Raw genomic sequence first — 27,755 nt, 5'->3', positions numbered from 1 at the left:
GTCCATGATCAGGTGTTAGCTGGTTGCGTAGTTTTTCTATGTTATCTAGTTGATCGTCACAGCATCTCTAGAAGTGGCTAGAGCAGATATTGATGTCCTTGTTTTGTGAGTGAGCTCTGCACCCCTGGGATGTTTGGTGACTTTCCCTGGCTGCAGGGCTTAGGGTAGCGTAGCAATAGAGTAGCCTAAGTTGTTACATGTCCTAGCCTGATCCCAGATGTGTGTGTCCACGCTGCTGCTGCCTTTCCTCATTGCATGCCTTTCATGGGTAGAATGATGGAATGTCCAGTTAAATTTTTAGGGGATCATGGTGTTCTTAGGGGACAGAGTTGAAAAGTGCTTGCTGTTGAGTGGAGCCAGAGAAGTGTGGCATACTCTGGACTGGGCTTGATTGCCTTACCATCCCATTGAATCTGTAAGCTTGTTTTTCTATAGATTTGAATATGAGCCTCCTTTGTAAAAGGTATTTATGAACCCAGTTGTCAGTTGTCTTTCCAGAAAGGCCTTTGTTCTGGATGATTGTCTTTTGTAGAAAAACACTAAGCTCATCGAATTAGAAGGTTTCATTTCAAAGGTTCATAGAGTATTTATTCATACCTATTATGTGTGAGGTCCCTACTAGGTACAGGGAGAACAAAGGTTAATGCAGCACAGACCAGCCTTGTGTTCATGCAGCCTGTGGCCTACTCAGTAGAGAGTGGACTGAAAGGCTCTCTGTACGAGGAAGCAGAGCCTGGGCATGGTTTTGAGGACTGCGTAGGAGTTTCCCAGCAGGTGAGACCTGTTGACCTAACATGAGTCTAGTCAGTAACTAGCTTTGTTGTCGGCTGTCTGGGCACTCCTCAAATATGAGAGGGAGCTGGAGAAGGAGGGACTATGTTTGAGCTAAGAGCTTGGCCACAGACTGATGGGATTCAGCTGCATTTGCCGATGTCACCAGAGCTAGGAACCCCAGGAGCAAGTGTGGTGGGGTGAGGAGACATCAGAGCCCTGCCAGTGGTGCCGGGAGATAAGGGCGTCGGGTTGACGTCGTTAGGAAGCCGTGGAGGCTGTGAAGCTGAGGGTCCTGTGGGGAATGGCTCCAGTCAGAGTTCGTGGACTGTGGGTTGTCCCCGGCAGCTCGTGATGACACATGGAGGGTTGTGGCTGACCAGGCTGACAGATGCTCCAGTGTGACCCTCAAAATAGACTGTAACATCATCCCAGCAGCGGCAGCCTCCTGACATGTGATGGGCGGCTCTACCCAAGAGCAGCAAGCCTGGACTGGAGCACTGCATGGTGCTGGGGGGCTCGCCTCTGCAGCTGGTGCCCCGGCCCCTGAGCGGGGCCGGGCCGCAGCCGGGCTGCTGCGTCTGCTGGCACTTGCAGCTGACTTCCTTTGGCCAGACAGCTGTGCGCTCACCATTAGGTTCTGCACACCATGATGAGGCAGCCATGGTTGTGTCTCAGCCTCAGTCCTAGGCCTGGGCCCCAGGAGCAGGCGTGAGGCCCGTCTGGAGAGGAGGCAGAGATATCTGTGCCCTCGATCTCACAGAGTGGCGTAGAAAAGGCCAGTTACGGTGTGGGCTGTATCCTGGGTCACCTCCTCTACTTGAGCGTTTTGGGCAAAGCTTCGTACAAGAAATGATGGCACTGAATCTGGAAGGATGAGTTAGAAGGTTCCAGGTGGACAGTGAGAAAGCAGATGCTCCAGGCAGAAGGAACAGTGCATAAAAGATGTGGATACAGAGCATGAGGTAGGCGGGGCCAGATCAGAGGAGCCTGGGCTTTAGCCTGAGGGCAGTAGCCATGTGTAAGGACTTTGATCTGTCCACACTTTTGAGAGCGGATGGGGGAGAAGAGACTGCTGGTCTGGTTCAGCCAGGCCCCTCTGGCCTCAGTTGGGCCAGTGGCTTTAGGTCCTTGACTCTGGGGCCGGTTTTGCCATGATAGTTGTCTTGTCTCTCTTGGCTCGCCTTGGTCCTGCCTGGTGAGATGCTGAAGATGGTACCAGACAGGCTTCTCGAGGTGAAGGGCTCTGTGTGTGCTGGTGTGTTCTGGTGTTTCAGTTTTGCCAAGACAACAGTGAAAGACGACACTGGCCATGATTTCATGGTGACCCAGAGCCACTCATTCCTTTAAGATCTCCCCTGCCATGTTTCTGGTCTGGAGAGTCACTTGAGCTCAGGCCCCCAACCCAGAGAGAGCCTGTATCTGGCCCTTCTCCCTGCGTCCTCCCACTTTAGTTCCTATGCATTGTATAGTGCCATTGAGAAGTTTGGCGCTCATTTGTGGACCTGGGAAGGCCTTGTTCTGCCTGCCCTGAGAAGTAGGTGCTGTCCTTGCCCAAGGCTGGTACAGATGGCAGTTGTGTCCTGTTCTCCGTGACTGCCCCCCAGTGTGTTGGCCTCGTGGGCAGATGCTGAGCTTTGGGTGCATCTCTCCCTAGTAACACATTGCACTATTTCTGGAGACATGTAGTATTTGGGCTCTGGAGCATCTTGGATTGTTGTATTTCTCACCTGTGTTAGGTGTTAAAGCTCAGGTCTCCTTGGGCTTACTGAGGTGTAGCTCTGGCGTTGGATGAGTGGTCTGGAACCCACGTGGTGTCCGCTTTTTGGTAGGACCTGTTGCTGCGCTGAGCACATGTGGGCTTCTGGGGACCTCCCTGCTCTATGTATGTCACCACCTAGGCTCTTACTGCACGCGGAGAGTGGGGAATGTGGCTTTTTTCTTTATAACTAGGGACTTCTTGGTCAAGGACCAGCCTCTAGAGAAATTCCTAAAATTCACTTCACACACCCACTTCTGCCCCCATTGTTTTTTGTTTTCTGGGATGTTGGTCTTTTCCTTAGATGAGTCACCAGTAAGGGAGATTCCCTGTTAGGGGGGAAGTGGGTGCTAATTGGGCTGGAGCACAGGAGGATGACCTCAGCAGCTCTGCATGGCACAGCACCCTGTGCCCATCCTATTCTGGGGCCATTGGAAATGATTCAAGGGGCCAGCGTGGTTCTCTATGGTCAGGGGTCAAGTTGGCAAGAAGGGACTGGTCACTGGGGAAGAGTTGGAGAACATTGTGTCTAAATGCAAGGACGTCCTCTGCCTCTCCAGAATCCTGTTCAAAATTCACATAGAACATCGCTGTAGCTCCAGCATCTTCAGCGTTTTGTTGCGATTGAAACGGGAGGTGGTGGCTCTATTGCTGGAAATGAGGCTAGAGGACCTGGTGATGGCATGTAGCCCATTCGTCTTAAAGGAGCCAGAAAAAGATGCTTGGAACTGGTAGGAAAGTGGGGGAGGGGCTGATAAGTATCCTGCGTCCTCCTTAGGCTCTCTTCCTCTCCTACCTCTTCGACCTTAGAGATGCCCTGGGATGCCAGGGAAAGTTACTTTAGGTTCTGGATGTCAAATAAGGCTCAAATGCACCCACTGCCCCTCTCAGTTTCCATGGCAAACGTTACTGATTGATAATAGCATGTGTTCATGTCCAGACAGAGCCCCAGAAGTTTTCTCACTGTACAGTGCACCAGGCAGTTGCTATTTTTTGGTCAGAGTTTCATCATGAGACAAAACCAACTGGCCCTCAGGGTGGAGGCAGTTGGAAGATGAGAAGAGGTAGAGAGAGGAGAAGGGCAGTTGTGCCCAGATGGTTTGAGGGCCCAGCTCATGTCTTCTTGAGGAAATGGCTGAGGCAGAGCTGAACCAAAAAGAAAGAAGCAAAGGGGATGGTTTGCTGAATAGAACTGGTTATAACCCAGTTTACAAAGCTGTGTGTCTGAAATTGGCATGGGCTATTTTGTATTAATAGAATGCTCTCTTAGTAACTGTTGTGCCAAGAGTTTTGTCAGTAGTTATATTTGCTTTTTTAAAATCCAAATATATTTTTATTTTTACCTATAGATACATTTTTTTTAACTATAAAAGAATACATAGGATCTTTCAACATCTGACACAGTGTACGTTTTAAAAGTAGACAGCAGAGAGAATGGAGAGATGCAGGTTTAAACAAATACAGGTTCTCACCATTATGAATGTTGTATCATTTGAGGTGAGTGCAAAAAAACAGAAATTATTGCAGATATTTTATGCAGAAAGTGGTTTTAATACATGGAATTTGATGCTGTCATAATCATTGGAACTTAGAATTTCCATGTAAGAGGGATAGGTTACTTGAATAAGTCCTCCTGCCGAAAATAATGAAAGATGGTAAGTTACACACCAGCAAACTCAAGGCCAATTTTGGATGAACACCTGTATGTAACTAGACAGTTAAAGGTAATGTCTGATTACCTAAGGGCATTTGCCATGTCCATACTCAGCTATGCTCCAGCTCTGTGATTACACAGAGCCAGAGAGGTAGAGGTTAGGGCCCAGAGCCTGCCAGACGTAGGGTCTGGTGGGAACCTTTTCACATTAAGCTGAGGCACAGCTGGCTACACCCACTGGTTAAGGGCAGTATATTTGGTTTTTGAATGTGCAAGGCTCTGGAAAGTCAAGGCCTGGTACTTGAGATTCTGTCTGCCCTTTGAGGAAGGAGCCAGAACCCAGAGTGTGTGAGTAACCTGCCTGGCGCCAGCCGAGGGGGCTTTTCTGCCTCTTCCTGTCTTGTGGACTCTGTGGGTGTTTTGATGGTGCTGGTGACAGTGGATGCCTGAGGGTCTTCTGACCCATGTTCAGAATGACCTTCCTCCCTGCAAGCACATCTGGACTCAAAGCCCCTTTGCCTTCAGGCCTGTTCTTCCTTGAATGGTGTAGATGTTGGGTTCATTCATCTGTAAGGCCCCCGCCTCTCATTGGGGGCCTCCACAGAGTTGGGCTCCTGGCAGAGGGTTAGAGTGGGGGTGTGGTTGCTGGAGTTGCAGCTTGCACACAGTAGCCAGTGTTATGGACTGTGGCTTTAACCAGGCGCATCAGACTGTGAAATAAAATCGCCAGCACCAAATATTTAGCCCTCATTTCAGACCTAACTGTCAGTTGGTGTTTTCCCTGAGATGTCTCCCAGGGACCATTTTGTAACCATGGTCCCTGAGATCGCCTCCATTGTGGAGGCTGTTTGATTTCTTTATCTGGGGCAGGTTCTGATAGGAACAAGATTGCCAGCCTGCTGAGCTGTGGCTAAGGTGTTAGATTGTCAAGATGAAACTGTCAGGTTCCAGTAACTCCTTCAGAGTCTGGGGTAGGGGGCAGGAGTAGCGGTGACTGTCCCTTTCACCAGAGAATGGCAGTAGAGCTGGTACCTACCTGCAGCCCCCAAAAGCTACCAGCCCTAAGGCTAAGGAGCTCGTCTCTTACCTCTCTTCTCTTCATCACTTCCGACCAGAGCTCTGTGGGCCTAGACACATCCAGTTGATAGAGTTTAAATTAAAAATGATCAGGTCCCATCGTCATTGGTTCATATATCTTATGCAACATTTATTAAAAGTGGCTATGGGGCGGCCGGTTGGCTCAGTTGGTTAGAGCACAGTGATCATAACACCAAGGTCACTGGTTCGATTCCCACACGGGCCACTGAGCTGTCCCCTCCACAACTAGATTGAAAACAACAACTTGACATGGAGCTAATGGGTCCTGTAAAAACACTCTGTTCCCCAATATTCCCCAATAAAAGTTAAAAAAAAAAGAGAAGTGGCTATGAGCTTGCCAGCCCATAAAATTCACCTTCCCTCTAAGAAGAATTGATAGAAAATGAAAAGAGCTAGGTGTGTGTTCTTCACGCTTGCAGTGAGGGACTTCTTTCTTCTGGCCGTAATGGGAGGTCAGAATACTCTGATGCTTTCCACTGTGCTATGTCAAGGCCTACTTGTCTCATCCAGGAAAGCCAAATGAAGTTCATGCTGGCGTGCAGAGACGTAGGGGTGTTCTTGTCGAGAGTGTGTGTGTGTGTATGTGGCAGAATACACATAATATAAAATACGCCGTTTTAACCATTTTTCAGTGGTTCATTTAGTGGTGTTCATTACACTCACCATGTTGTGCAACCATCACCACTAATTCCAAAACTTTTCCATCACCCCAAACAGAAACTCTGTACCCGTTAAGCAATAACTCCCCATTCCCCCCTCCTCTCAGCTCCTGATAACCTCTTATCTACTTTGTCTCTATGAATTTGCCTAGCTAATTCATATAAGTGGAATCATAGAATATTTGTCCTTTCACGTCTGCCTTCTTATTTCACTTAGGTTAATGTTTTCAGGGTTTATCTATGTTGTGGCCTGTAACAGAATTTCATTCCTTTTTATGGCTGTATGTACATACCACGTTTTGTTTACCCATTTAACTGTTGATGGACACTTGTTGTTTTTGCTGTCTTTTGGCTCTTGTGAATGATGGATTGATGAACATTGGCATACAAGTATCTGTTTGAAACCCTCTTTTCAATTCTTTTGGGTACACACTTAAGAGTGGAATTCCACTTAAGAGTGGAATTTCTGGATCATTCTGTGTTTAACTTTTTGAGAAACTACCTAACTTTTCCCTAACAGCTGTACCGTTTCACATCCCCACCAGCAACGTAAGAAGATTCCAATTTCTCCACATCCTCACCAACATGTTTCTCTCTTTCTCTTTCCCTTTCTCCCTCTCTCTCTCTTTTGTTTTTAGTATAGCCATCCTGGGCTTGAAGTAGTATCTCATTGTGGTTTTGGTTTTCAGTTCCTAAAGATTAGTGATGTTGAGTATCTTTTTATGTACTTATTGGCTATTTATGTATCTTTTTTGGGGAGTCCCTTGCCTATTTTATAATTGGCTTGTTTATTTTTTGTTGAGTTGCAGGGATTCTTTATATATTTTGGATATTAAACCCTAATCAGATATATGAATTGCACATATTTTCTCCCATTCATAGATTGTGTTTTCACTTTTTTTTTTTTTTTAAGATTTTATTGGGGAAGGGGAACAGGACTTTATTGGGGAACAATGTGTACTTCCAGGCCTGTTTTCCAAGTCAAGTTGCTGTCCTTTCAATCTTAGTTATGGAGGGTGCCGTTCAGCTTCAAGTTGTTGTCCTTTCAGTCTTAGTTGTGTCGGGCGCAGCTTAGCTCCAGGTCCAGTTGCCGTTGCTAGTTGCAGGGGGCACAGCCCACCATCCCTTGCAGGAGTTGAACCGGCAACCTTGTGGTTGAGAGGATGCACTCCAACCAACTGAGCCATCCGGGAGCTCAGCGGCAGCTCAGCTCAAGGTGCCGTGTTCAATCTTAGTTGCAGGGGGTGGAGCCCACCATCCCTTGAGGGAGTCGAGGAATTGAACTGGCAACCTTGTGGTTGAGAGCCCACTGGCCCATGTGGGAATCGAACCGGCAGCCTTCGGAGTTGGTTAGGAGCATGGAGCTCTAACCGCCTGAGCCACCGGGCCGGCCCCTGTTTTCACTTTCTTGATAATGTCCTTTGATGCATAAATATTTTAATTTTATCTATTTATCTATTTATCTATTATCAGTTTATCTATTTTTTCTTTTGTTGTTCATGTTTTTGGTGTCATACCTAAGAATCCATTGCCAAATCTAAGGTCATGAAGCTTTTCCTCTATGTATTCTTCTAAGAGTTTTTTTTGCTTTTAGCTTTTACGTTTTGATCATTGATCCATTTTGAGTTAATTTTTATATAGGGTAGAAAGTAGGGGTCCAACTTCATTCTTTTGCATGTGGAAATCCAGTTGTCCCAGCACCAGTTATTGAAGAGACTATTCTTTCCCCATTGAATGGACTTGGTACCCTTGTAAAAAGTAATTTGGCTATAGATGTATGGGTTTATTTATGGATTTTTAATTCTATTCCATTGGTCTGTATGTCTATGCTAGTATCTTACTGTTTTGATTGCTATAGACTTATAGTAAGTTCTGAAATCAGGAAGTGTGAATCCTTCAACTTTGTTCTTTTTTCAAGATTATTTTAGCTACTTGGGAGTCCCTTGACAAATCCATATGATTTTGAGGATCGAGTTTTCTATCTCTGCAAACTAGACTTTTGGAATTTTGGTAGGGATTGTGTTGAACCTGTAGATCAATTTGGAGACTATTAATAATACTCTCCATCTTAATATAAATTTTCCAATTCATGTACATGGGATATCTTTCCATTTATTTGTGTATTTAATTTCTTTTAGCAGTGTTTGATAGTTTTTAGTGTACAAGTCTTTTGCCTCCTTGGTTAAATTTATTCCTAAGTAGTTTTTATGCTATTGTAAATGGAATTTTTCCTTAATTTCCTTTTTAGATTAGTGTGTAGTGTTAGTATATCGAAACACAACTGCTTTTTGTGGTTGATTTTGTATCTTGTGACTTTGCTGAACTCGTTTATTAGTTCTCAGAAGCTTTCTGTGTATTCTTTGGGATTTTCTATATATGGGATCATGTCATCTGCAAATAGAGATAGTTTTACTTATTCCTTCCCAATTTGGATGCCTTTTATTTCTTTTCCTGTCTGATTGCTCTGGCTAGAACTTCCAGTACAGTGTTGAATAGCAGTGGTGCAAGGTGGACATCCTTGGTTTGTTCCTGATCTTAGGTGGAAAGCTTTTAGTCTTTCACGATTGAAATTGTTTCAAATATATGGTGATGGAAGGAGAACTGACTCTGGGTGGTGAACACACAATATGATTTATAGATGATGTATTACAGAATTGTACACATGAAAATATGTAACTTTACTAACAATTGTCACCCCAATAAACTTTAATTAAAAAAAGAAAAGAAAAGAAAAGAAATTATTAGCTATGGGTTTTTCCATAAATGCCCTCTATCATGTTGAGGAAGTTCCCTTTTGTTCCTAGTTTTCTGAGTTTTTATTATGAAGGGGTGTGGGATTTTGTCAAGTGCTTTTTTTGTGTCCATTGAGGTGACCATGTGGATTTTGTCCACTCATTCTGTTAATGTGGTTTGTTATGTTGATTGATTTTCTTATGTTGAACCAGCCTTGCCTCCCTGAGATAAATTCCACTTGGTCATGATGTTTAATCCTTTTAATATATTGTTGGATTTTGTTTGCTACTATTTTGTTGAGGATTTTTGCCTCTATATTCATAAGGTATATTGGTCTATAATTTCCTTTTCTTTTGCAGTCTTTGTGGTGACTTTTTGTATACTGTTGCAGGGTCTACCCCATCTTGGGCTAGCACCAGGATATGGCACATTTGCAACATTACACAGTCTCTATGTCAGAGCTGGGAAGTTGCTTAGGAGCTCTTTAATCCAATCTTCCCTCTTCTAATAGGGAACCTAAGAGATGGGATGAAATCCAAGACCCACAGTACTGAATTAGGCTGCAGTGCCTAAGACCAGGTTTCAGATTCTGGGGTGTTGTCTCTGGCCCCTGCTGCAAAGTGTTCTTGTCACTTTCAGACTCCTCAGATGCTTCTCTTCCGGAGGCAGTGGGGAATGTCAGCCTGTTGCCAGAGAGGTTGGCCGGGTGGAGTGCGCTAAGCCGTCTCTCAGGACTGAGCGGGATCACAGCGAAGGCGTCGTCTCCCCACCTCAGGCCTGTTGTACATCTCTTTGGGGGGGGCGGTGAGAGTTCAGAGGTCCGATTTCTGAGGTCCTGTCCTCTGTCCACCACCAGGCCTGCCTGGGTCATGGAAAAATCCCTAGTTGGAGCTGTGCAGATTCTGTGTCCCTGTAGCAGGGTCTCCTGAGTGTGTGTTTTGGGTCATGCTTGGGACACACCAGGTACCATGTGAACTGGAGCCCCCGCTCCTCTGCTGAGCAAGGGTTTTGACTATTTCCTGCTGCTTCTGAAGCTGTGCTCTTCTGTCCTCCTGTCAAAGCTTAGGGGACTTGGTACATGGAGGAGCTGACCAGGAAGGCCAAGTCCCCAGTGTGCCCCTTTGGTTCTGAAGTGGGTGAGAGCCACCAACCTAACCTCTCTGTACGCGGCCATCAGCTGGCTCTTGAAATGAGTTTTCTATGGCTATCAATAATTTGCGTTAATTGTAGAAAATCTGGAAAAACCAAAGAGAACAAAAGAAGTATCCGAGCTGACACGTGTGCTTGCATCTGCACGCGACTGCAGTGGTTTTCACAGGTAGTTGCTTTTGTGGGAGAGTCAGCAGAGGGAGACGGAAGGTAGCATGGGCCCCATAAGCCACCAGTTTGTTCTTAAGGCAGGGCCTTCTCCAGGCCCCTGTCGGCGCCTGCTGCCTGCAGTGGGTAGGGAGAGCCTGGTTGTTTGCTCAGCCAAGGGCCTTTGCTGCCACTGTGGCTCCTCCTCCGTCCTGCTCTCTCGGGTGGATTTCAGACGAGCGTGGCCTGAGCAGTACCCACTTGCTGCCCTCTTCTCTCTGGAGCTCAGAAAAGGCAAAGTCACTTTTCTAGCTCCAGCTTGTATTGTGGTTTTGGCCGTGAAGGGGAGAAATTGAGAAGTTGGAGGCCGACGCATGTACTCCCTGCCGTGAGGAGCTCGTCTGCTGTTTCTTTACACTTACTGGCTATCTCACCTGTTCTTCTCCATTTTGCTGCATTTTGTGAGGGAGTAAATGATTTTCTCCCCAAGCCCTCAGATATATCCCGCTTCTTGAAAAGAGAGCCCTGGCTGCGATGTGAAGGGTGGGGGAGCCAAGCTGTCTGTTCTAGTCACTTCCTCGGGAGTGCGGGTGCTTGTTGCCTCATTCCCAGACGGCCAAGGCAGCCTGCGTCTGTCAGTGTTCCTGGCACTACCTGACCTATTACCAAGAAGGAAGCAAATGTTTACCTCCTTTCTGCTCAGCAATCCCAAGTAAACAAGCCTTTGTTTTTAGGTGTCCCCAGATCCAGGTCTTTGAGAATGGCCTCCTTTCTGGGACCAGATTACAATACTATGTAGTAGCACCTCCAGTGCACACCCCGATGGACCGTGAGGTTGTCCAGTCCTGTACCGGCGGCCCTCCCGGCTCTGCACCCAGCCGTTCTTTTGCCTGATTCTGTTCAGTGGCTGCGCTGAGGGCTCTCGGGCTAAGCCATGTGTTGTGCCCGTGGGCTCATGGCGAACTCAGAGGCAGAGGTTAGGTTTGAATCTGGGTTTATCTGATATATTTCCTGTGATGCAGGTGTGTTTCCTGTTCAGATATTTGTGCGCAGTGTACATGCCAGGGCTGGAGAAAGACTGCTACGTAGTGACTGGCTAAGCACTGGGGCTGCAGAGTTTCCTAGTGAGTCTCAGAGAATTGCCCTTTCTTTGGTGACGGGTTGTTGGCAGTGTCCTGGGCAGTGTCTCCCCCACCTGGTAAGTTCACCATGTTCTAAAGAGCACGTGGCTCACTCCATGACTCTCCAGCCCCATTGCTCCCATCCTTGTCCGGTCGTGTCGTCTTCCACTGGATGACTTTGGTAGCCTCCAGTTTTGCCTCTTCGATCCCTTTTCCAAATATCAACTATTTGATCAGCTGCGCCCTTTCTAAGCCATTTCTTTAGCTTCCCATTGACCTCCCGTGAAGTTCAAATTCCTTAAGCTAGCATGTAGGTGGTCTGTGACGAGCCCGTTTCCTGCTCCATCTTTGGCTCTTTTTTAGGTCTTCCCAAGCTGTGACACAGCCACACTGAACTTTTCTCAGTTCCTTGACTATGGGGCTGCTTTCTTGCTTCTGTGCTTCATATTCTGCTGCTACACTTCTCTTTTTCCTCTCATCTTCTTTACCACGTCTCGGCTCAGCCGTCACTTCCTCTGGGAATCCCTGGGTCACTGCACCCTGATTCTCTGGCCGCCCCTGACTTCACACTGGAAGCTGTCGGAAGGCAGGGACTGAATCTAGGCCCCCCAACCATGTCTTCCCAGCACTGTACTGGGCACAAGGGTGAAATGGGTAAATGACTGCAAGGGTCTCTATAAAGAGAAAGTTATCACACCTGTTTTTACTGAATTACTCAACTTTCACAAGGACCCAGTAACTCCTACCAACTCATTCATTTTCACGGGGATCAGCAGATGGGACATGGTGTCAGTGTGGCTCCCTGGCATCCTTCTTCCTGTTCCTTAGATGCGAAGGTACTACTGTATGTGCCCAGAAGAATAGACGGGTTTTTTATGCCCTCTCTTTCTTGTTTTGTCTTATTCTTGGCAGCCTGACGGACAGCTGGCACCACATCAATCTTGAACTTAGCAAAGCACCACATATATCACTCACTGGTGATTGAGAGGGAACCTCAGGTCTGCTGAGATTTTTCTTGAGTGGATGGAGAAGTGAACTTCTCTGTGCCTGTTGTGTAACTAGCTTTGTGGTTGTAAATCATTTGATCTCACGGTCCTGGATTCCAGTAGCAGCGAGAGAATAGTACTGGGGCTATTGTGGCTGAGTTCAGGGCTCACTTATCTGTCACATCTCTCTGGTATAACCTCATACCAGCTAGAAACTGAGGGTGCCATTGAAATGTGGCTGGGAGAGCCTGTGGCTTTGGTGATAAAGTTCTTCACCAGCTCAGGAGTGGATGAACCCCAAGGGTTTGTTGAATGTCCATTATGTGCCCAGGGCTGTTGTGGCTCTGTGCTTTTCCTCTGAGGGCCGGGGGCTCCTTCCTATAGCCTCAGCATCCTGAGGGGGGTGGCAGGCATTGCATCTGTTCTGTCCACTGTGGCATGAGACATGGAGTTAGAGCCATTAAACTTAGGTTCCATCTCTTGTGCTTGGATGTTTAGGTTTGGGGATTGATCTTTGGGGGATATCAGAACTGAATAAGCACATATCTAGGTGCTGGGCTTCAATTGTTTTTAGCCAGAGATGACACCTTTGAAAGACAGGGCAGGTCAAGGTATTGTCTCTGGATCCTAAATTTCCGAGCTTGAAGAAAAGACTCTGTATAATAAATGTTACAGCAGGTGATAGTGAACTTAAACCTTTTTCTAAAAGCAGTAGTATTGATATGTATTTATTTTATTGTGGTAAAAATACGTAACATAAAATTTATCCTTTTAACCATTCTTCAGTGTACAGTTCAGTGGTATTTAAGAACATTCATATTGTTGTGCAACCATCACCATCATCCATCTCCAGAACATTTTTCATCTTCCCAAGCTGAAACTCTGTACTCATTAAACATTAACTTCCTATTCTCCCCTTCCCCAAATCTCTGGCAACCACCATTCTACTTTCTGTCTCTATGAATTTGACCGCTCTAGGAACCTATAAGTGGAATCATACAGTATTCGTCTTTTTGTGATTGGCTTATTTCACTTAGTGTAATGCCGTCAAGATTCATCCATGATGTAGCATGTGTCAGAATTTCCTTCCTTTTTGAGGCTGAATAATATTCCATTGTGTGTATAGACCACATTCTGTTTATCAATTCAGCCAATGGACACTTGGGTTGCTTCCATCTTTTGTCAATTAATAATGCTGCTATGAGTATGGGTGTACAAACATCTGTTTGAGTCCCTGCTTTTAATTCTTTTGGGTATATGCCCAGAAGTAGGATTGCTGGATCATATGGTAATTCTATGTTTGATCTGTAAAACTTAGAATTACCATATATACGTTGGTATATATGTTTATCTTTATGCCAGTACCAACACTGTTTTGATCATTGTAGCTTTGTAGTTCGTTTTGTGAGTCCCAACTTTTTTCTTCTTCTTCAATATTGTTTTGGCTATTCAGTCCATGGGAATGGCACTGAATCTGTATATTGCCTTGGGTAATACTGACAACTTAACAGTATTAAGTCTTCCAATCCATGAATGTGATGTCTTCCCATGTATTTGTGTCTTCTTTAATTTCTTTCAGTGTTTTATAGTTCTCAGTGTACAAGTGTTTCACCTTTTTGGTTAATTTTATCCCTAGGTATTTTATTTGTTCTGATGCTACTTAATTGGAATTGTTTTCTTTTTAGATCGTTCAGTGTTAGTGTATAGAAACACAACTACTTTTTGTGTGTTGATTTTATATCCTGCAACTTGGCTGAAAACTCCACCACAGTTTTTTTGTGGAATCTTTTCCACATGTAGTTTCATGTCATCTGTGATCAGAGATGTTTTTACTTACTCCTTTGCAATTGGGATGCCTTTTTTCCCTTGTCTAGTTGCTTTGGCTAGAACTTCCAATACTCTGTTGAATAGAAATGGCAAAAGCAGGGGGTCCTTGTCTTGTTCTTGATCTTAGAAGAAAATCTTTCAGTCTTTCACCATTGGGTATGATGGTAGCTGTGGGTTTTTTACATATGGCTTTTACTGAGACAGTTGCCTTTTATTTCTAGTGTGTTCAGTGTTATTGAGATGTAATTTAACATTCTGTATAGTTCACCCATTTAAAGTATACAATTTAATGTTTTTTTTAGTGTAATCGCAGGGTTCTTACAGCTACTTTACCCTCTTTGCTTATCCCAGACTGGTTGGATAATAGTTTTCAAGTTCATGAAGACTTGATGGAAGGTAGAAGGCTGCATCTTTTTGTAGTTGTCAAACATATTTTTGGAAAAGACATAACGTCGCCTGGTGTTTGAAGAGTTGGGACTTGAACATTGACTCAGCTCTAATGAGTAAGCAACCGAGGCTCCTGTGGGCCTGCTCCCTATGCCATGACACCTGGCGGCGGCATGGTACCCACATGTGGCTTCTGGCATCCTCTGGCTGCTTTGCTCTTAGCTCTTCCACTCGGATCCTCAAGTTACGTCTGGGGTTTGTATAGCTCCCAGGCCATCCACTAGTAAATACTGTCCTACTTATGGGGCAGAGGGTCTCTAGGACGATGTTGATGGCTAGCTGCCAGTGGTGGAAGAAGCTTCCCCTATGGGGTGGCCTAAGCAACTTGTGTTTTGAGCACACGTGCCTTAGTAGTTCCCCATTTCCATGGAAGGTTGTAGAACCAGAGCCCTGTTGCTGGTGGCTCAGCATACCCTTTCTGGATGAGCCTTGACCTCCCCTGTCTGCAGTAGCCTTAAGTGGTCAAGGGTGACCCAGGAGCACATATGCTCCAAACACAAGTCCTCACCTTAGCATCAGGAAACCTAAACCTGTATGCTAGGGATGGTGTCACGTGGTGTTGGGCGGCGGCCCAGGCCCCTCCAAACAGGGCAAGATGGTGGGCTGGCACCCCAGTCAGGTAAACCCCTGGCTCTTTTGCACTTGTATATGTTGGATCGATGGCTGCAGGGCAGTTGGGATCGTTCGCTGCTTGATCAGCCAAAGCATTGAGGGAATGGAGACCAGCTTTTGGCAGCCTCTACCATGAAAAGTAAGGAAGGTAATTATTTGGGCTGCTGTTTTTCTGGGAAAATGTGCAGCTTTTAATTTACTGGGAATCCTGCTAGCAGGCTTACACAGCTGCTGCTCTTGCTGTCCCCTTCTGGCAGGAGGTAGCAGGCAGTTTGTGAGTTTCCAGGTCCTTTGCACCATGGGAGTCTATTCCTTTTCCTTCTCTCCCCTTTCCTTGAACCCCTGCAGGCCAAGTCACCAGGGCCATGCGTTGGTCTGCCTTTACCTGGTTCTTGCCTACCATTATGGGGACAGCTAGTTTCAGAGGAAGGCGCTTGGGTCAGAGTCTGCCATCCCAACTTGAATCTTTATTTGGATGGTAGAGGCTACTCTCCTAAGACCCAGTGGCACAGCCAGCCAAAGAGGGACAAAGGGGCATTGACTGCAGGCAAGGGACTTGCAAGGACAGGAATGCCGTGTTGTGAGGACTCTGGTAGTGTTAGGAAACAGGTACATAGGTGCATGGAGTATGCCAGCAGAGGAAAAAAATAGTCCAGGATGGGGAAATGTATATGGAATGGTTCCTTGCGGAATTACTTACGATAGAAAATAATCAAAATGTAAATGTATAGCCACTTGGAAATGGTCAAAATAAGGCAACCTTATGTCATTGCTTTAAAAAACATGTTTTATTGTGGTAAAATGTACATAACAATTTACCATTTTAACCACTTTTAAGTGTATAGTTCAGTGGTATTAAGTACATTCACATTGTTTGCAACCACAGAGTTATACTTCAGCCCTCTTTTGGTTGGTGTTTTCAGTATTCTGAACAACTCAACTACCTGTTGACACACACATGTGGTTAACATCAGGCATCGTGTGGGTTTCTATTATTTCACTCATAGGAGATGATGACTTGTTTCTCTTATTTCTAAGTTCTTGGGGAAATACCTCACAATTTCTTTATACACTACAAACATTTAGACTGAAAAAAACTGTTCATTTCCTTTTTGGTCTGCCCCCTCCTGAGTGTCACTGAGATGTCTTTGGCAGACTTGCCCAGTGTGGGCCCCACCTTGCTGTGGGCGGCTTAGTTGTTGAGGCACCTGGGGCGGAAGGAGTGAGGGGGTGGGTCTCAGGGGCCTCACACCCCACCATCCGCCCGGAGTGCTGGAGTGTTGGGAAGTCCAGTGGTGATGTCTAGGGTGAGGGTAATGAGTTTTGAGACCCCCAGAGAAGAAGCTCTGTGTGAGGGGTCTTGCCGATCCTGTAGAGCTCCAACCTGGCTGTCCTTTTTCCCTGTCCTGGTCCTTGCTGCAGCGCGATTTGTCTGGTGGGATTGATCGTGCATTGCTCTGCCAAGCACTTCCTAGGATTGAGCTCCTTACATTAGGCACTTCTTGGGAATGGATTCTGCTACCTTAGCTGGAGCCAGAAATCAAGGAACTGGAAGCAGTGTTTTTCAGGAAACTTTCCTTTGAAACTGAAGGTTCCTGGTTACAGATACTACGGTTTCTTCCTCTGCCTGCCTAAGGCATTGAGATGATTTCCATTAGAAAATCCAAATGTAAAGCTTCTCCAGGAACTACTAGTATTTAAGAGAGTCTCTCCATTCATTGTTTTTCCTGTTTGTTTTTTTTGTCTTTTACCAAGAAATATTTGAGAAGGGAAATGCATAATCATTTGCTAACCAAAATTTTTGTCTGTGTGTTTTTTTGAAGGTATATGGGAATAGGACTCTCAGCTCAAGGAGTCAACATGAACAGACTTCCTGGTGAGTGACTGGTTAAGAAAACATTTGTTCTACTCCCTTGATCCATTCTGTGATGAGAGTCATGGCGGCAGCCAGAAGGCTAGAAAGGACTTTGTCTGCAAGGCAGGCCATTGGGTAGAGTATCTTGAAAGGTGGCCATCGGGTTGGGACGATATGGGCTTCCATTCCAACAGTTAATTGGCGAGTGATTGTCATTTGTGGAATTTGAACTGTTTGCAGTGAAAACCAAGTGACCTGAGCTTGCTCCCAGTGGGGACACACCTCAGTAGCCTTCATTCCCATTGGCCTTTGTTTGACCAGCCTGGGACTCAGGCATATACGGGGAGGAAGGCTGCTGCCAACACTGGCTCCTTTGTTACTTCACCATGTTAAAGGTTGCAGTCTTTATGTGGCCTCCCAAGACAACATGGTTGAGGCAATTTGTTAAGAAATGGGAGGATGTGCATGAGAATTGGGTTGACAGCAGCCACAGATTTGTGGAATGCTCTGGGCCCTGCAGATGGGCCACCTCTACCACCCAGGCACCCTTTCAGCCGTTTTCTGCCCAGTGGTTCATGCCAGTCCTGGATGGAGCACAGCTGAGGGGACAGAAGCCCCCACCACAAACTGGTGGGTCCCAGAAGATGGTCCTAAATCCATTTGTCCCATGAGTGGCAGAAGTGACATGGTGCAAGCTGCCGTGACACCATCATGGAGGCAGCAAATTCCCTGGGTTTTTGTCATTGTCGGAAGCAGCTCTTAAAACGTGCATCTTTTCCAGTCTGTTTCATGTTAACTGTAGAGTTTTTTTTCTAATAGACTAATTTCAAACACTTGAAATCTACTTGCTCAGGATTCAACTAATTGTCAGGAACTTAGCTTTTTTTTTACTTTCATCTGAGTGAAAACTGGCTTTTTGTTATTAATAAGAATGTGTGTGTGGCATGTCTTGCTTCTGTGTAGCATGTGGCTATGATCTTTGTCATACAAGCCCCAGAACTTGGCTAACTAGATGTGTCTACAGCATCTATAGCTCTGCCTCTTAGTGAATAAAGAGCTTGGAAAAGTAATTTCCCATCGAGTGTAAACTGATTCTTAATCTTTCTCTTGCTCTAAATGTGCTCTTTGAACTTTTGCATGCTTTGGTGAGGGAGGAAAGAGGCTTTTAAAGGCTATACAAAAATAACAATCATCTGTTATTGGATGGCACTTTAAGCAACCATGAACATGAGTTAAATACATTTTTGTTAATTTTCATAAAAGAATACTATGCAGCCATAAAAATGAGGATGTTCTTTAGATACTGACTTGGAGTAATCTCGAGGATGTGTTAAGTGAAAAATATAAAGCATAGAACAGTATATACTATGCTACCAAATGTGCAAAAAAAAAAAGAGGGAAAATAAACATACGTATCTGCTTGTACATAGATAGAATATCTTTGTAAAGCTACAGAAAATTTGTAATGTTAGCTGCCTCTGCGGAATGGAAAGGGTGGCTGGAGACAGGACTGGAAAGTGAAAATATTTTCACTTATGAAGCTTTCAGATTTTTTTCCTTGTGAACATATTGTCTGTTTTAAAAATATAAATAAAATTAAGACAAAATAGACAAAATCAAATGCCCCTGCATCAAGAAGCCCTCACACCTGTCTTTCAGATGGTCTTGGAATGCAGACTTTACCATGTGCTAAGCTTGGTATTCTGAGTTCCACAAGCTCATTCTTTAGTAAGAACTGTTTGTGCGTGACCCATTGGGTTTGGGATCCATGGAGTGAAGCAGACGAGGTGGGGGTGGTTCAAGATTCAGGGTGACGTGAATCTCTTTGAGACAGAGCCATGTGGACTCAGCCTAGTCATCTTATTTATAAGATGGAGCTTTTGACCCCTCTGGGATGGTTGGCGGCCTGCTGCTGGTCATGCGCTTTTGGCATTGTTAATGTACCATTGTAGGGCAATCCACTTGGCCCTGGGGAAGTCAGACCTGGCCCAGGTACGGGGAGCGGGGCAGGGTTGGGAGGGGTGCCCATAGGAAGAAGGGACAGTGGATGAGGCGTTAGTTCCCACACTGGCACATCAGGAGAGTCAGCACCTTGTTTACATCCCCACTGGTGCAGCGCTTTTTTGGCAAGAGAAAGGGGCCTCGGTGTTCTGTGGATATTGCACCTGTCTTCATTTTCAATCTGCAGGCCAGATCCTGAGGGTTTTCCTTCCTGCCATATCTGATCATCTCTCCGATTATTCCTTAAGGTGGAAAGCATGAGTCAGGTTGCATCTAGATAGTGATTCTCCCTAGGAAGGATGGCTGCCTATGGCTTTCCCAGGGTACACAGCTGGCTGAGTGGCTGGACAGACCTAGCACAGGACAGATGTAGGGATAGAAGGGAGGCACACCTCTCAGGAATGAGGGTGGGCCTACCACTGTTCATCCCAGTGCTGGATTTGGAAGTTTTCCGTTTTCTGGACTCACTTTTTTTGTTGTTGCTGTTGATGAGGGGCATTCATTTTCCAAAACCAAAAGTCTCATGATTCATAAACACTTGGGACGTGAAACTACTTGCATGGGGAGGTGTTGTTTTGTAGTTAAGTTTTGAAATCGGGAAGCATGAGTTTTTCAACATTTTTTCTTCTTTTTTAGGAATGTTCTGGCTATTCTGGATCCCTTGCAATTCCATATGACTTTTAAAATTAGCTTGTCAATTCCTATAAAGAAGTCAGCTGGGAGTTTCATAGGGATTGCATTGAATCTGTACATCAGTTTGGGAAGTATTGCCTTTTTTTTTTAAAATAAATTTTATTGGGAAATATTGGGGAACAGTGCGCTTCTCCAGGGCTCATCAGCTCGAGGTTGTTGTCCTTCAATCTAGTTGTGGAGGGCGCAGCTCAGCTCCAAGTCCAGTCGCTGTTTTCAATCTTTAGTTGCAGGAGGCGCAGCCCACCATCCCATGTGGGAATTGAACCGGCAACCTTGTTGTTGAGAGCTCAGGCTCTAACCAACTGAGCCATCGGCCGCCCCACTGGCTGCTTAGCGGCAGCTCGTTGTCTTCAATCTAGTTGTGGAGGGCGCAGCTCACTGGCCCATCTGGGAATCAATCGGCAGCCCTGTTGTTCAGAGCTTGCACTCTAACCAACTGAGCCATCCGGCCGCCCCAGTGTTGCCATCTTAATGGTATTAAATCTAATGATCCACAGCATGGAATGTTTTTCCATTTGTTTAAATCTTCTTTAATTTCTTTCAACAATATTTTGTAGTTTTCAGAGCGTAAGTTTTGCATTTCTTTTGTCAAATTCGTTCCTAAGTATTTGATTCTTTTTGATGCTACTGTGAATGGAGTTGTTTTCTTAATTTCGTTTTTAGGTTTGTTGCTAGTGTAGAAAATATAATTGATTTTTGTATATTAATCTTGTATTATAATCTTTTCTGAATGTTGCATGATTCAGTTTGCTAGTATTTTGTTAAGGATTTTTGCTTCTACTTTTATTTTCTTTGTCCTTCTTTCCTTTGGTTTCTTACTTTATTTCCCTCCATACTCTAGGTATAGTTATGTCATTGTATTTTAATTTTCTTACTAATAAAGGTAGGTGTTGTTAGACATTCTTTTCTAAGTACTACTCACAAATTTTTATATGCTGTTTTAGTTTTTAATTTTAAAGTATTTATTACATTCTTTATTCTTAATTTTCTTCCAGACCCAGGTTACATTCAAGAGACTACAGTGCTCTGTAATTTTTACATGATTGGGCACTATTTAATTGTATGTTTATTTGGCTGAGCCTGGCTTTATTTCATCATGATCAGGAATATAATGTGGGCTGCCTTTTAAAAAAGGTACTTAGTACTGGTTTATACTCTAGCACAATCAGGTTTTGTGAAATATGTAGATGAGTTTGTTCTTGATCTATCATATAGTTTTCTATACACTTGTTTTTTTCTTATTCCTTTACCTATCTATATATTTTATAAATTTGTTACCAGGGAGGCAAAAAGAATTTGGAAATGATGTACTGGGCCAGGGGCTTTGGGTTGGAGGATATGAGTAGCTGTGGGCCCCATGGCTGGTGCTGGGTGGGGAGACGGTGGGGTGTTATGGAGAGCCACGGAGGGGTTTAAGCATGGGTGTGACCTGCCGAGGAAAGAGGGGCAGCAGCAGGTGCAAGGAGGTTCGCAAGGAGACTGTCTCAGTGGAGTAGGATGATGGGGAGGAGAGGACAGGATTGAGTCCTGTGGGAAGTGATTCCCCTGGGCTTGGTACCTTCACAGTAGTGAGTGATTGACCGCAAGACACTGGTGGTGTGTTTCCAGAGTTTTGCTGACAAATTTGTTTCAAAATGCTTTTATGAATAAAATGGCCCAGTAATGACCATTTTCGAAGCCAAGTCTCAGTGTCATTAGGAGCAAGTGGGAGAGCTTGAGTTGAGCAGCCCTCGTCTGAGTCAGTCCAAGGAAAGGGGTTAACTTAGGAAGTCTAGTGTTGGCCTACTCACCTGACGCTGTCAAGAAATACCTGGCCTTTGGCTCTTAGTTCTGCCTTTTATGAGTCCTTGGAAGAGAAATTTATGAGGAAGCAAAGGCCCAAGTGTAGAACTGAAGCCATTTTTCTTATGGGTCTTGATCTAGTTGAGTGAAACCAATACGAACTGGTGATGGACTGACCCGAGAGAGAGTCTCTACCCTTTTCTCTCTGAAGTGCTTTTTAACTAGGGGACAGATAACCTTTCTCTCCCCGCCCCCTTCCTTCTCTACTCCAGGCAACTTGTTTCTCTGGTTTCTTTTTGGGTCTTGTTCCTGATTAGAACTCACAGTAGCTGAGTGAAGTGGGTGTGGAGGAGGTGGAGGCAGTTCTCACCTTCTTTGAGGAATCCAGAGGACTCTGCTTTGGCCTATGAATGGCCCGGCCCTGCACGTCAGTTAGAGGGCAGCCGGTGGGCCCTGCAGGCAAGAGCATACAACTCACGCCTCTGTCTCCACTCTGTCTTTGAACAGATCACCCCACCGGAAACCGCAGTGCTTTCCTTAAGGGCCAGCAGACAGTGAACCTGCTTGCCCCTCACTGAGGTTATCTTCCTGCAAAAATCAGATCCTCATGAGTTCCCTGTCTCTGCTAAAATCACTTTCCGCCCTGGCCCCCGGGTGGGACTCCTCAGAATAATCTTCATGCCCTCCCTGTCCCTCATCCCAGGGTCCTGCTTTTCCCCCAAACGTCTCTTTCATCTGTCCTCCTTCTCTGTCTCTACTGTCATTGCCTCTCCACTGGGCTGTCTCCACGGCCTCCTGATTGCTTTTCCTCAGGCCTCTGCTCTCCACTCTCTGTGTACACTGAGCCCCTCGCCTGCTCTGGGCCTCTGATCCCTCTGCCCTGTGAACCCTGCTCAGCCTCCTCTGCCTCCTCTGCCCTCCACACACGCCACATGCCACTCAACAGCATGTCTGTGTGGGTCCCCAAGTATGCTGCAAACGTTCCCCTTGGCGGGTGCCCTTCTTGTCCTGGGGGTATCCTTCCTGCTTGTGACCCCCTGTGCAACCTTGCCTGATCCCTTTAGCTCTGATCACATCTCTGGGATGACACTTGTCACCTGCCCCGTGTGACTTTTTTACATTTACCCAGCCATGTTCTCGCAGGGTTGTGAGCTCCTTGGGTCTCGGATCACATCTTTTTTTATCACCACTCTCTAAGAATGAGCACAGATGCACTTGGGTTGTGGAAGGAGGCCACTCATGCATTTTGCTGTGCTTAACACAGTGGCTTCAACAAGCCAAGTGTGGTCGAACCAGTCTTGAGTCACGTCCCCACTGGCCTGCAGCCTGCCTTTGGCTAGAAGCCTTCATTTGGAGCTCAGGCTCCTCCCCTTCCACCCTCCCACCCCGAGCGATTGTGGTGCTGATTCTGTGGGAGGGCTCTGCCACCACCTTCTACCTGTAAGAGGAATGACCGTGCCACCCCTCCCCCCCACTTTCTGTAGGTCTAGGCTCATTGTCCATGAACCAGCTTCTGGCTGACTGGTCATGGGAGTAAACAGACCTGTAGGGCTGTGGTGGAGCAGTATTGCTCAGTCGTCAAAAACATGGACTCTGCAGCCACGCTGCATTTGCATCCTGGCAGCTGTGTTACCTGGAGCAAGTTACTTAACTTCTTTGCACCTCAGTTTCCCCATTTGTAAAATGGAAGTGACTCTAGTACCTAACTCATATGAATATATGGAATGGTTAAGAGCATTAAGTGAATTAATTCCTGTAAAGTGTTTATAATAGTGCCTGATACAAAAAAGGGTACATAAATATTAGCTATTGTGTTACTGAGAATGGTATTTCTTCCCTACCTGAGGAAGGAAGTACCTGTACATTTAAGGTTCTTTTACGAATGTTTGTATATTAAAGTGGAAGTTAGCTATTTTTCTACGTAAGGAAGGAATTACCTGTATACCTAAGGTTCTTTTATGAATGTTTGTATATCAGAGTGGAGTTAGCTGTGATCAAAGCTCCATTTTCTCTCCAGTGCTTATGTTTTCTGTATTTGAGTAGACATGTTAGCTGGAGTTGAATTATGGAGGAAGAGGATGGCACAGCAGCCAAAGTCAGGATGTTGATGTTTCAAGTTGTTTTCTTGTACTGGTTCAGTAGGAGCCCTCTTGGGCTGGCAGGGGCCTCTAGAGGGCTGCTATTCTGGGGGTCTCACTTGGCCCTGGGGGCAGATGATAATAGAGAGTACCTCTCATATTAGGCTATGGTGTTCAGACTTTCCTGGGAGTATATGGGCGTGTGTTAGCTTGTACCATCAGAGGTTTCTGTTGGAAGATGTAGAAATTGTAATGTTTACCTTTCGTAAGGTGTTTTTGGCTTCCTTAAGCATGAAACCAAGGAACAGGTGTGGCTCACAGTAAGAATGTCGGAACCCTTGGCTAAACGGCTTGGAAGCAGGGCAGCAGCCTCTGCAGGCAGGTGAGTGTACCAGTCGCCCCACCCACCTACCCGTGAGCTGGCAATGAACGGCAGGGACTGGGGTCCTCGGATTGGGGAAGCAGGGAGGAAACATCAGGGGTGTGGATAGAGAGTAGGGTTTGACCTTCTCCCAAGCGTGGGGGCTTTGAGGGGATGAGGGCAGGACAGACCTTCCGTCGGGTCTTGTACCTCAGATAGAGCGAGAAAGACTCAGGCTGGTCTGATATGTGGCCCCATCGGCATCAGAGCGGGGCCGCTGATAAGCTCCTCCTCCCCATTTCTGTGGAGGAGGCAGCTGTTCCCTTGGTGTGGCATATATTACCTTGACGGTAACCCCTCAAAGGAGAACCCAGGTCCATTGAGGCATACTTTCTTTGAATTGTTGCGAAAGAAACAGCTGGAAGAACCGCAGCTTGGGGTTAGGGGTGAGGAGTATATCTCCTGAAGCAGATGGCACCGGGCAAACACGCCTTGGGGTGCGGGGTGGGAGGGTAGAAGGACTGTCTGCCTTCTTTCCACAGTATGGCCATGTTCAGGTGAGGATCTTTTCTTCTCCCTAGAGCTTTCCTCACTGAGCCTGCTCTGAGTGGCTGTTAAGAGCATGCCCCGGGGAGTGTTTGTGTCCTGATCTCTGGCTGGGCCCTGCTTCTACTGGGTGGGACACATTCTGCAAACAGCTGATATTTTACATCTGCACGTGCCAGAGGGGAGCAGCAGCAGATAGCAGAGATCAGGGCAGAACAGCGGGGGTCCGTGCCAGGTTCAGGAGGGCAGAGGCTAGCTCCTGTCGGTGTGGCAGGCACTGACAAATAGCAGGGTGTTGCTCCGCGGCCTTCCTCCCTATCGTCAGAGTACAGCATATGCAGTGTCGGGTCTCAGTAGCAGGTGGCTTTGCAGAGTGCATGTCTTAGGGCTTACTAGCAGTGGATGGGTTTCCCGTAGTCTGGAAATGCTGTTTTTGTCTGTACCTGCCAAATAGGTGCTGCTTCTTCCCTACTCCATGGCGGCTGGGGACCCTTATTGCTCACAGCTGCTATGTCCCCACTCTGTCTGCTGTTAACCACCGCCTCTTGGAGCACCTTTCATCCCCGAATCTGCAGTGCTTGGCAGGGGTCTGCCATGGGGCTGCTCAGTCCTGCTCTCTATGAGGGAAGCCAGGCTTCTCTCCAGCTGGGGGGATTGAGACATGAGGATCCCCCCCAAGCATCTGGATGTACCTCCTCCTGACCCTGGCAGAGCACCTGGGAACAGGCCTTAGCTTCCTTGGCATGACTGTAGGTGCCATGTAAGCCTACCAAGTGAGTGCCAGCTGAGACTGTAGAGACACAGCCAACTGGTGATGGCCCTGCCGTTCAAGCCTACAGGGACCTCGAAGCAGCCCTGCCTGGAAAAGGGAGCAGCCAGGAAATTCTCTGTAGCTACTGGGTAGTTGCCCAAGACCAGGGCTGTGGGAAGATAGAATAGGTTGGGGTTTGTGTGCCTGGTGCTGTCCAGCCCCTTGCTGCCTTTCTCACTCCATTGTTTCTCTGTTTGAGATATCTACAGGAAGAGACCTGGATGGGAGTTGATCTCCAGAGGCATTGTAGCTCTGGAAGTCCAAAACGGAGGGTGGTTTGGCAATTGGGCCCAAGGGCCAGGTAACTGGTCAAAGCCGTTGGTGGTTCGCGTGGTGGTTAACAGTGCCGGTGCTGCAGGAGCCGTCATCGCCCCTGCTGCCGAGCTTGTTTCATGTCTCTGCTTCCCTGCTGCTCCTCCATGGTCCAGCATCACCCTTGGCCCGATGGCCAGCTGAGCCCGTGTTCCTTTTCCGTGGGCCTAGAGGAAGACCAGTATTAGCACAACATACCAGGGCTGCTCGGTAGCCTTTTGAAATGAGGCAACTAAGTCAGACCTGGAAATTACTATTTCTGGACTTGGGAATTCCTTGTCTATGGTATTCTGCTTTTTTCCAAATACGTGCCATCTCCCATCTCTGTAGCACAGAGGTAAAAATTCTGGATTTTAGACTGTATTTTTCAGGGCAAGTTAAGTCAAATTTTGAGATAAGATGTTTCATCGACAGCAGAGGGGCCAGTTCTGAAACCCAAGTTTGCCAGTCTCTGAAAACAGCTTCTCAAGTGTCCTCTGGTATGGCTGAGGCTGGGGCCACATCAGACTGGAGCTGAGCAGGGACCAGTTACTACTCAACCTCTTGCCCTCCTAGTGCTGGGCAGAGGGAAGCTGTATCTAGGGGCCTCAGAAACACTGGAATACTACACCTGAGCCTTGTTTTGGGAGGATTTTGCTGTGCCCATCTCTCAGGCTCCTACATTACCAAGGGTCATTCTTCCACTGACTTTCCCCAGAGTTTCAAAAGGAGTTCAGTATAAACAAGGAAAAGCCAAACCCAACCCCAAAAAAGACATACCAAAGTCTAGGAACTGAGGTTGCACCTCAGTTTTGCAGGACAGCGCCACCCTTTTCCTTAGCCTGATTCAGCAGAGATGACAGACCCAGCCTGTCCTATGGGAGCCTGAGGTGTAGGTGGGTAGCTGCCAGATGTGCCAGATGCCATATGAGCCATGTCCTAGCCAGACCCAGCTAGACTCGTCTGGCTGCCCCCTGGGCCTTTCCTGTCCATCAGGCATCTGTTTCTTTTGTGTTGGGGGTGCGGAGGAGTATGACTTATGGAAGGTCCCTTTATATGCAGGTGCTGGCTATTATAGTCCCTCGCCCTGCCCAGGCTTCAAGTTGATACCTGGCTGTGTCTCAGTAGGGCCTGGCTGCCCCTACGGGGGCCGGCTCCACCTGGTGTCAGCAGCTACCTGCAGAGACGGACTTTTTCTCTTGCCCTTTTCACTTTGGCTTCCGTGCTGAGCACCATGAAGCGATGAGCCCAGGGAACCTCTGGCCCCTCTGGCCTAGAGCTGCCAGAAGCATTGCCTTAGGGTTGTGTTGATTGGGTTCCTTGGTCCCATGACTTGCGGTAATAGCCACTGAGTACTGTGATGGGCCTTCTTTGATGCCGTACCACAGCATTTGCTGAATAAAACACTCACTTTTGCTTTCCCATTATCTGTTGTTGAGCTGCTTCAGGGAGTGCTTCTGTCAGATTTTTTAAGTTTTTAAGACACTTGGGGTTTATGGGAAAGACATCTGATGGATATCCGGGTAGGGATAGCTCTGAGTGAGTAACCACCCTTGAGAAGCAGCCCTGCCATGAGGTCCTCCATGGCATGTGTACTCTCCCCACTGCAACTCTCAGCCCAGGAAGGACCCTGGGCAAGCCAGTCCAGCTCCATTCCTCCATAGGCAGCCTCAAGAGTGACAATCTGAGAGCCACTGGGCACGGCTCTTGAGCTCTACCAAGTAATCTGGTGATCAGGTGGCCTCCCCAGGAAATTGGGAACAAACGAATGGAACAGGCCTGGGGCTGCTGTTGATGGGCTCTTAGGAGAGGTGGATGGTGACTAGCTCCACCCCTGCCTGCTCCTTCAGGTGAAAAGGGAACAGGAAGTCTGAGGCACCCAGGCTTGATCACCGAGCTAGTGTTAGAGACAGAGAGGGATCGAAAACTCTCCTGTGGGAAGTTCAGCCAGGTGAACTTAGAGGGGCTCAGAAGTGACAGAATTGGGATTCAAACCCAAGCCTCTCTGACCTCAAAGTCCATTGATGACTGGGACCCATTTACCAGGGAGAGATGGCTGGTTTGGTGGCATGGGAGTCAGTGCTTAGGCCAGCTTTGTGAATAAAACATGGGCTGGACTCTGTCCGGGTCAGCCCTGGGCCGGGACCAGAACCCAGTGGTCAGACACAGCCCCAGGCCCCTCCCAGGGTTCTGTGCTAATGTGCTGATGGTGCAGAAATCTTTCCTCGGGGCAGCAGGAACCCTCTTCATTCCTGGCTCTGGGACTGAAGCCTTTGATGTACCCTGGCAGGTGGGAGTGGCATGGGGTGGGCTCCTGGAGCCATCATACCAGTCCTTAGCACTCCCCTGGGACTCCCACCTGTAGGGCACTGTA

The 27,755-nt window shown here is 46.8% G+C and overlaps 1 protein-coding gene across 3 annotated transcripts in view; it reads left to right on the top strand.

Moving 5' to 3' along the window:
* Positions 1-27,755, top strand: part of RANBP10 (RAN binding protein 10) — a 56,637-nt gene that overhangs the window by 3,175 nt on the left and 25,707 nt on the right. The window contains exon 3 of one of the 3 annotated variants that reach the window (XM_033127575.1): positions 16,787-16,839. In XM_033127575.1, coding sequence (XP_032983466.1) covers positions 16,787-16,839 — 53 coding nt within the window. Of the gene's footprint in view, positions 1-16,786; positions 16,840-20,491; positions 20,647-23,136; positions 23,755-27,755 lie in introns of those variants that run through there. The other 2 variants (XM_033127577.1, XM_033127576.1) reach the window with 2 other exon arrangements.

The sequence above is a fragment of the Rhinolophus ferrumequinum genome, chromosome 15 (assembly GCF_004115265.2).
Source record: "Rhinolophus ferrumequinum isolate MPI-CBG mRhiFer1 chromosome 15, mRhiFer1_v1.p, whole genome shotgun sequence".
Classification (NCBI taxonomy): Eukaryota; Metazoa; Chordata; class Mammalia; order Chiroptera; family Rhinolophidae; genus Rhinolophus; species Rhinolophus ferrumequinum.
This window is presented reverse-complemented; position numbering and strand designations above follow the sequence as displayed.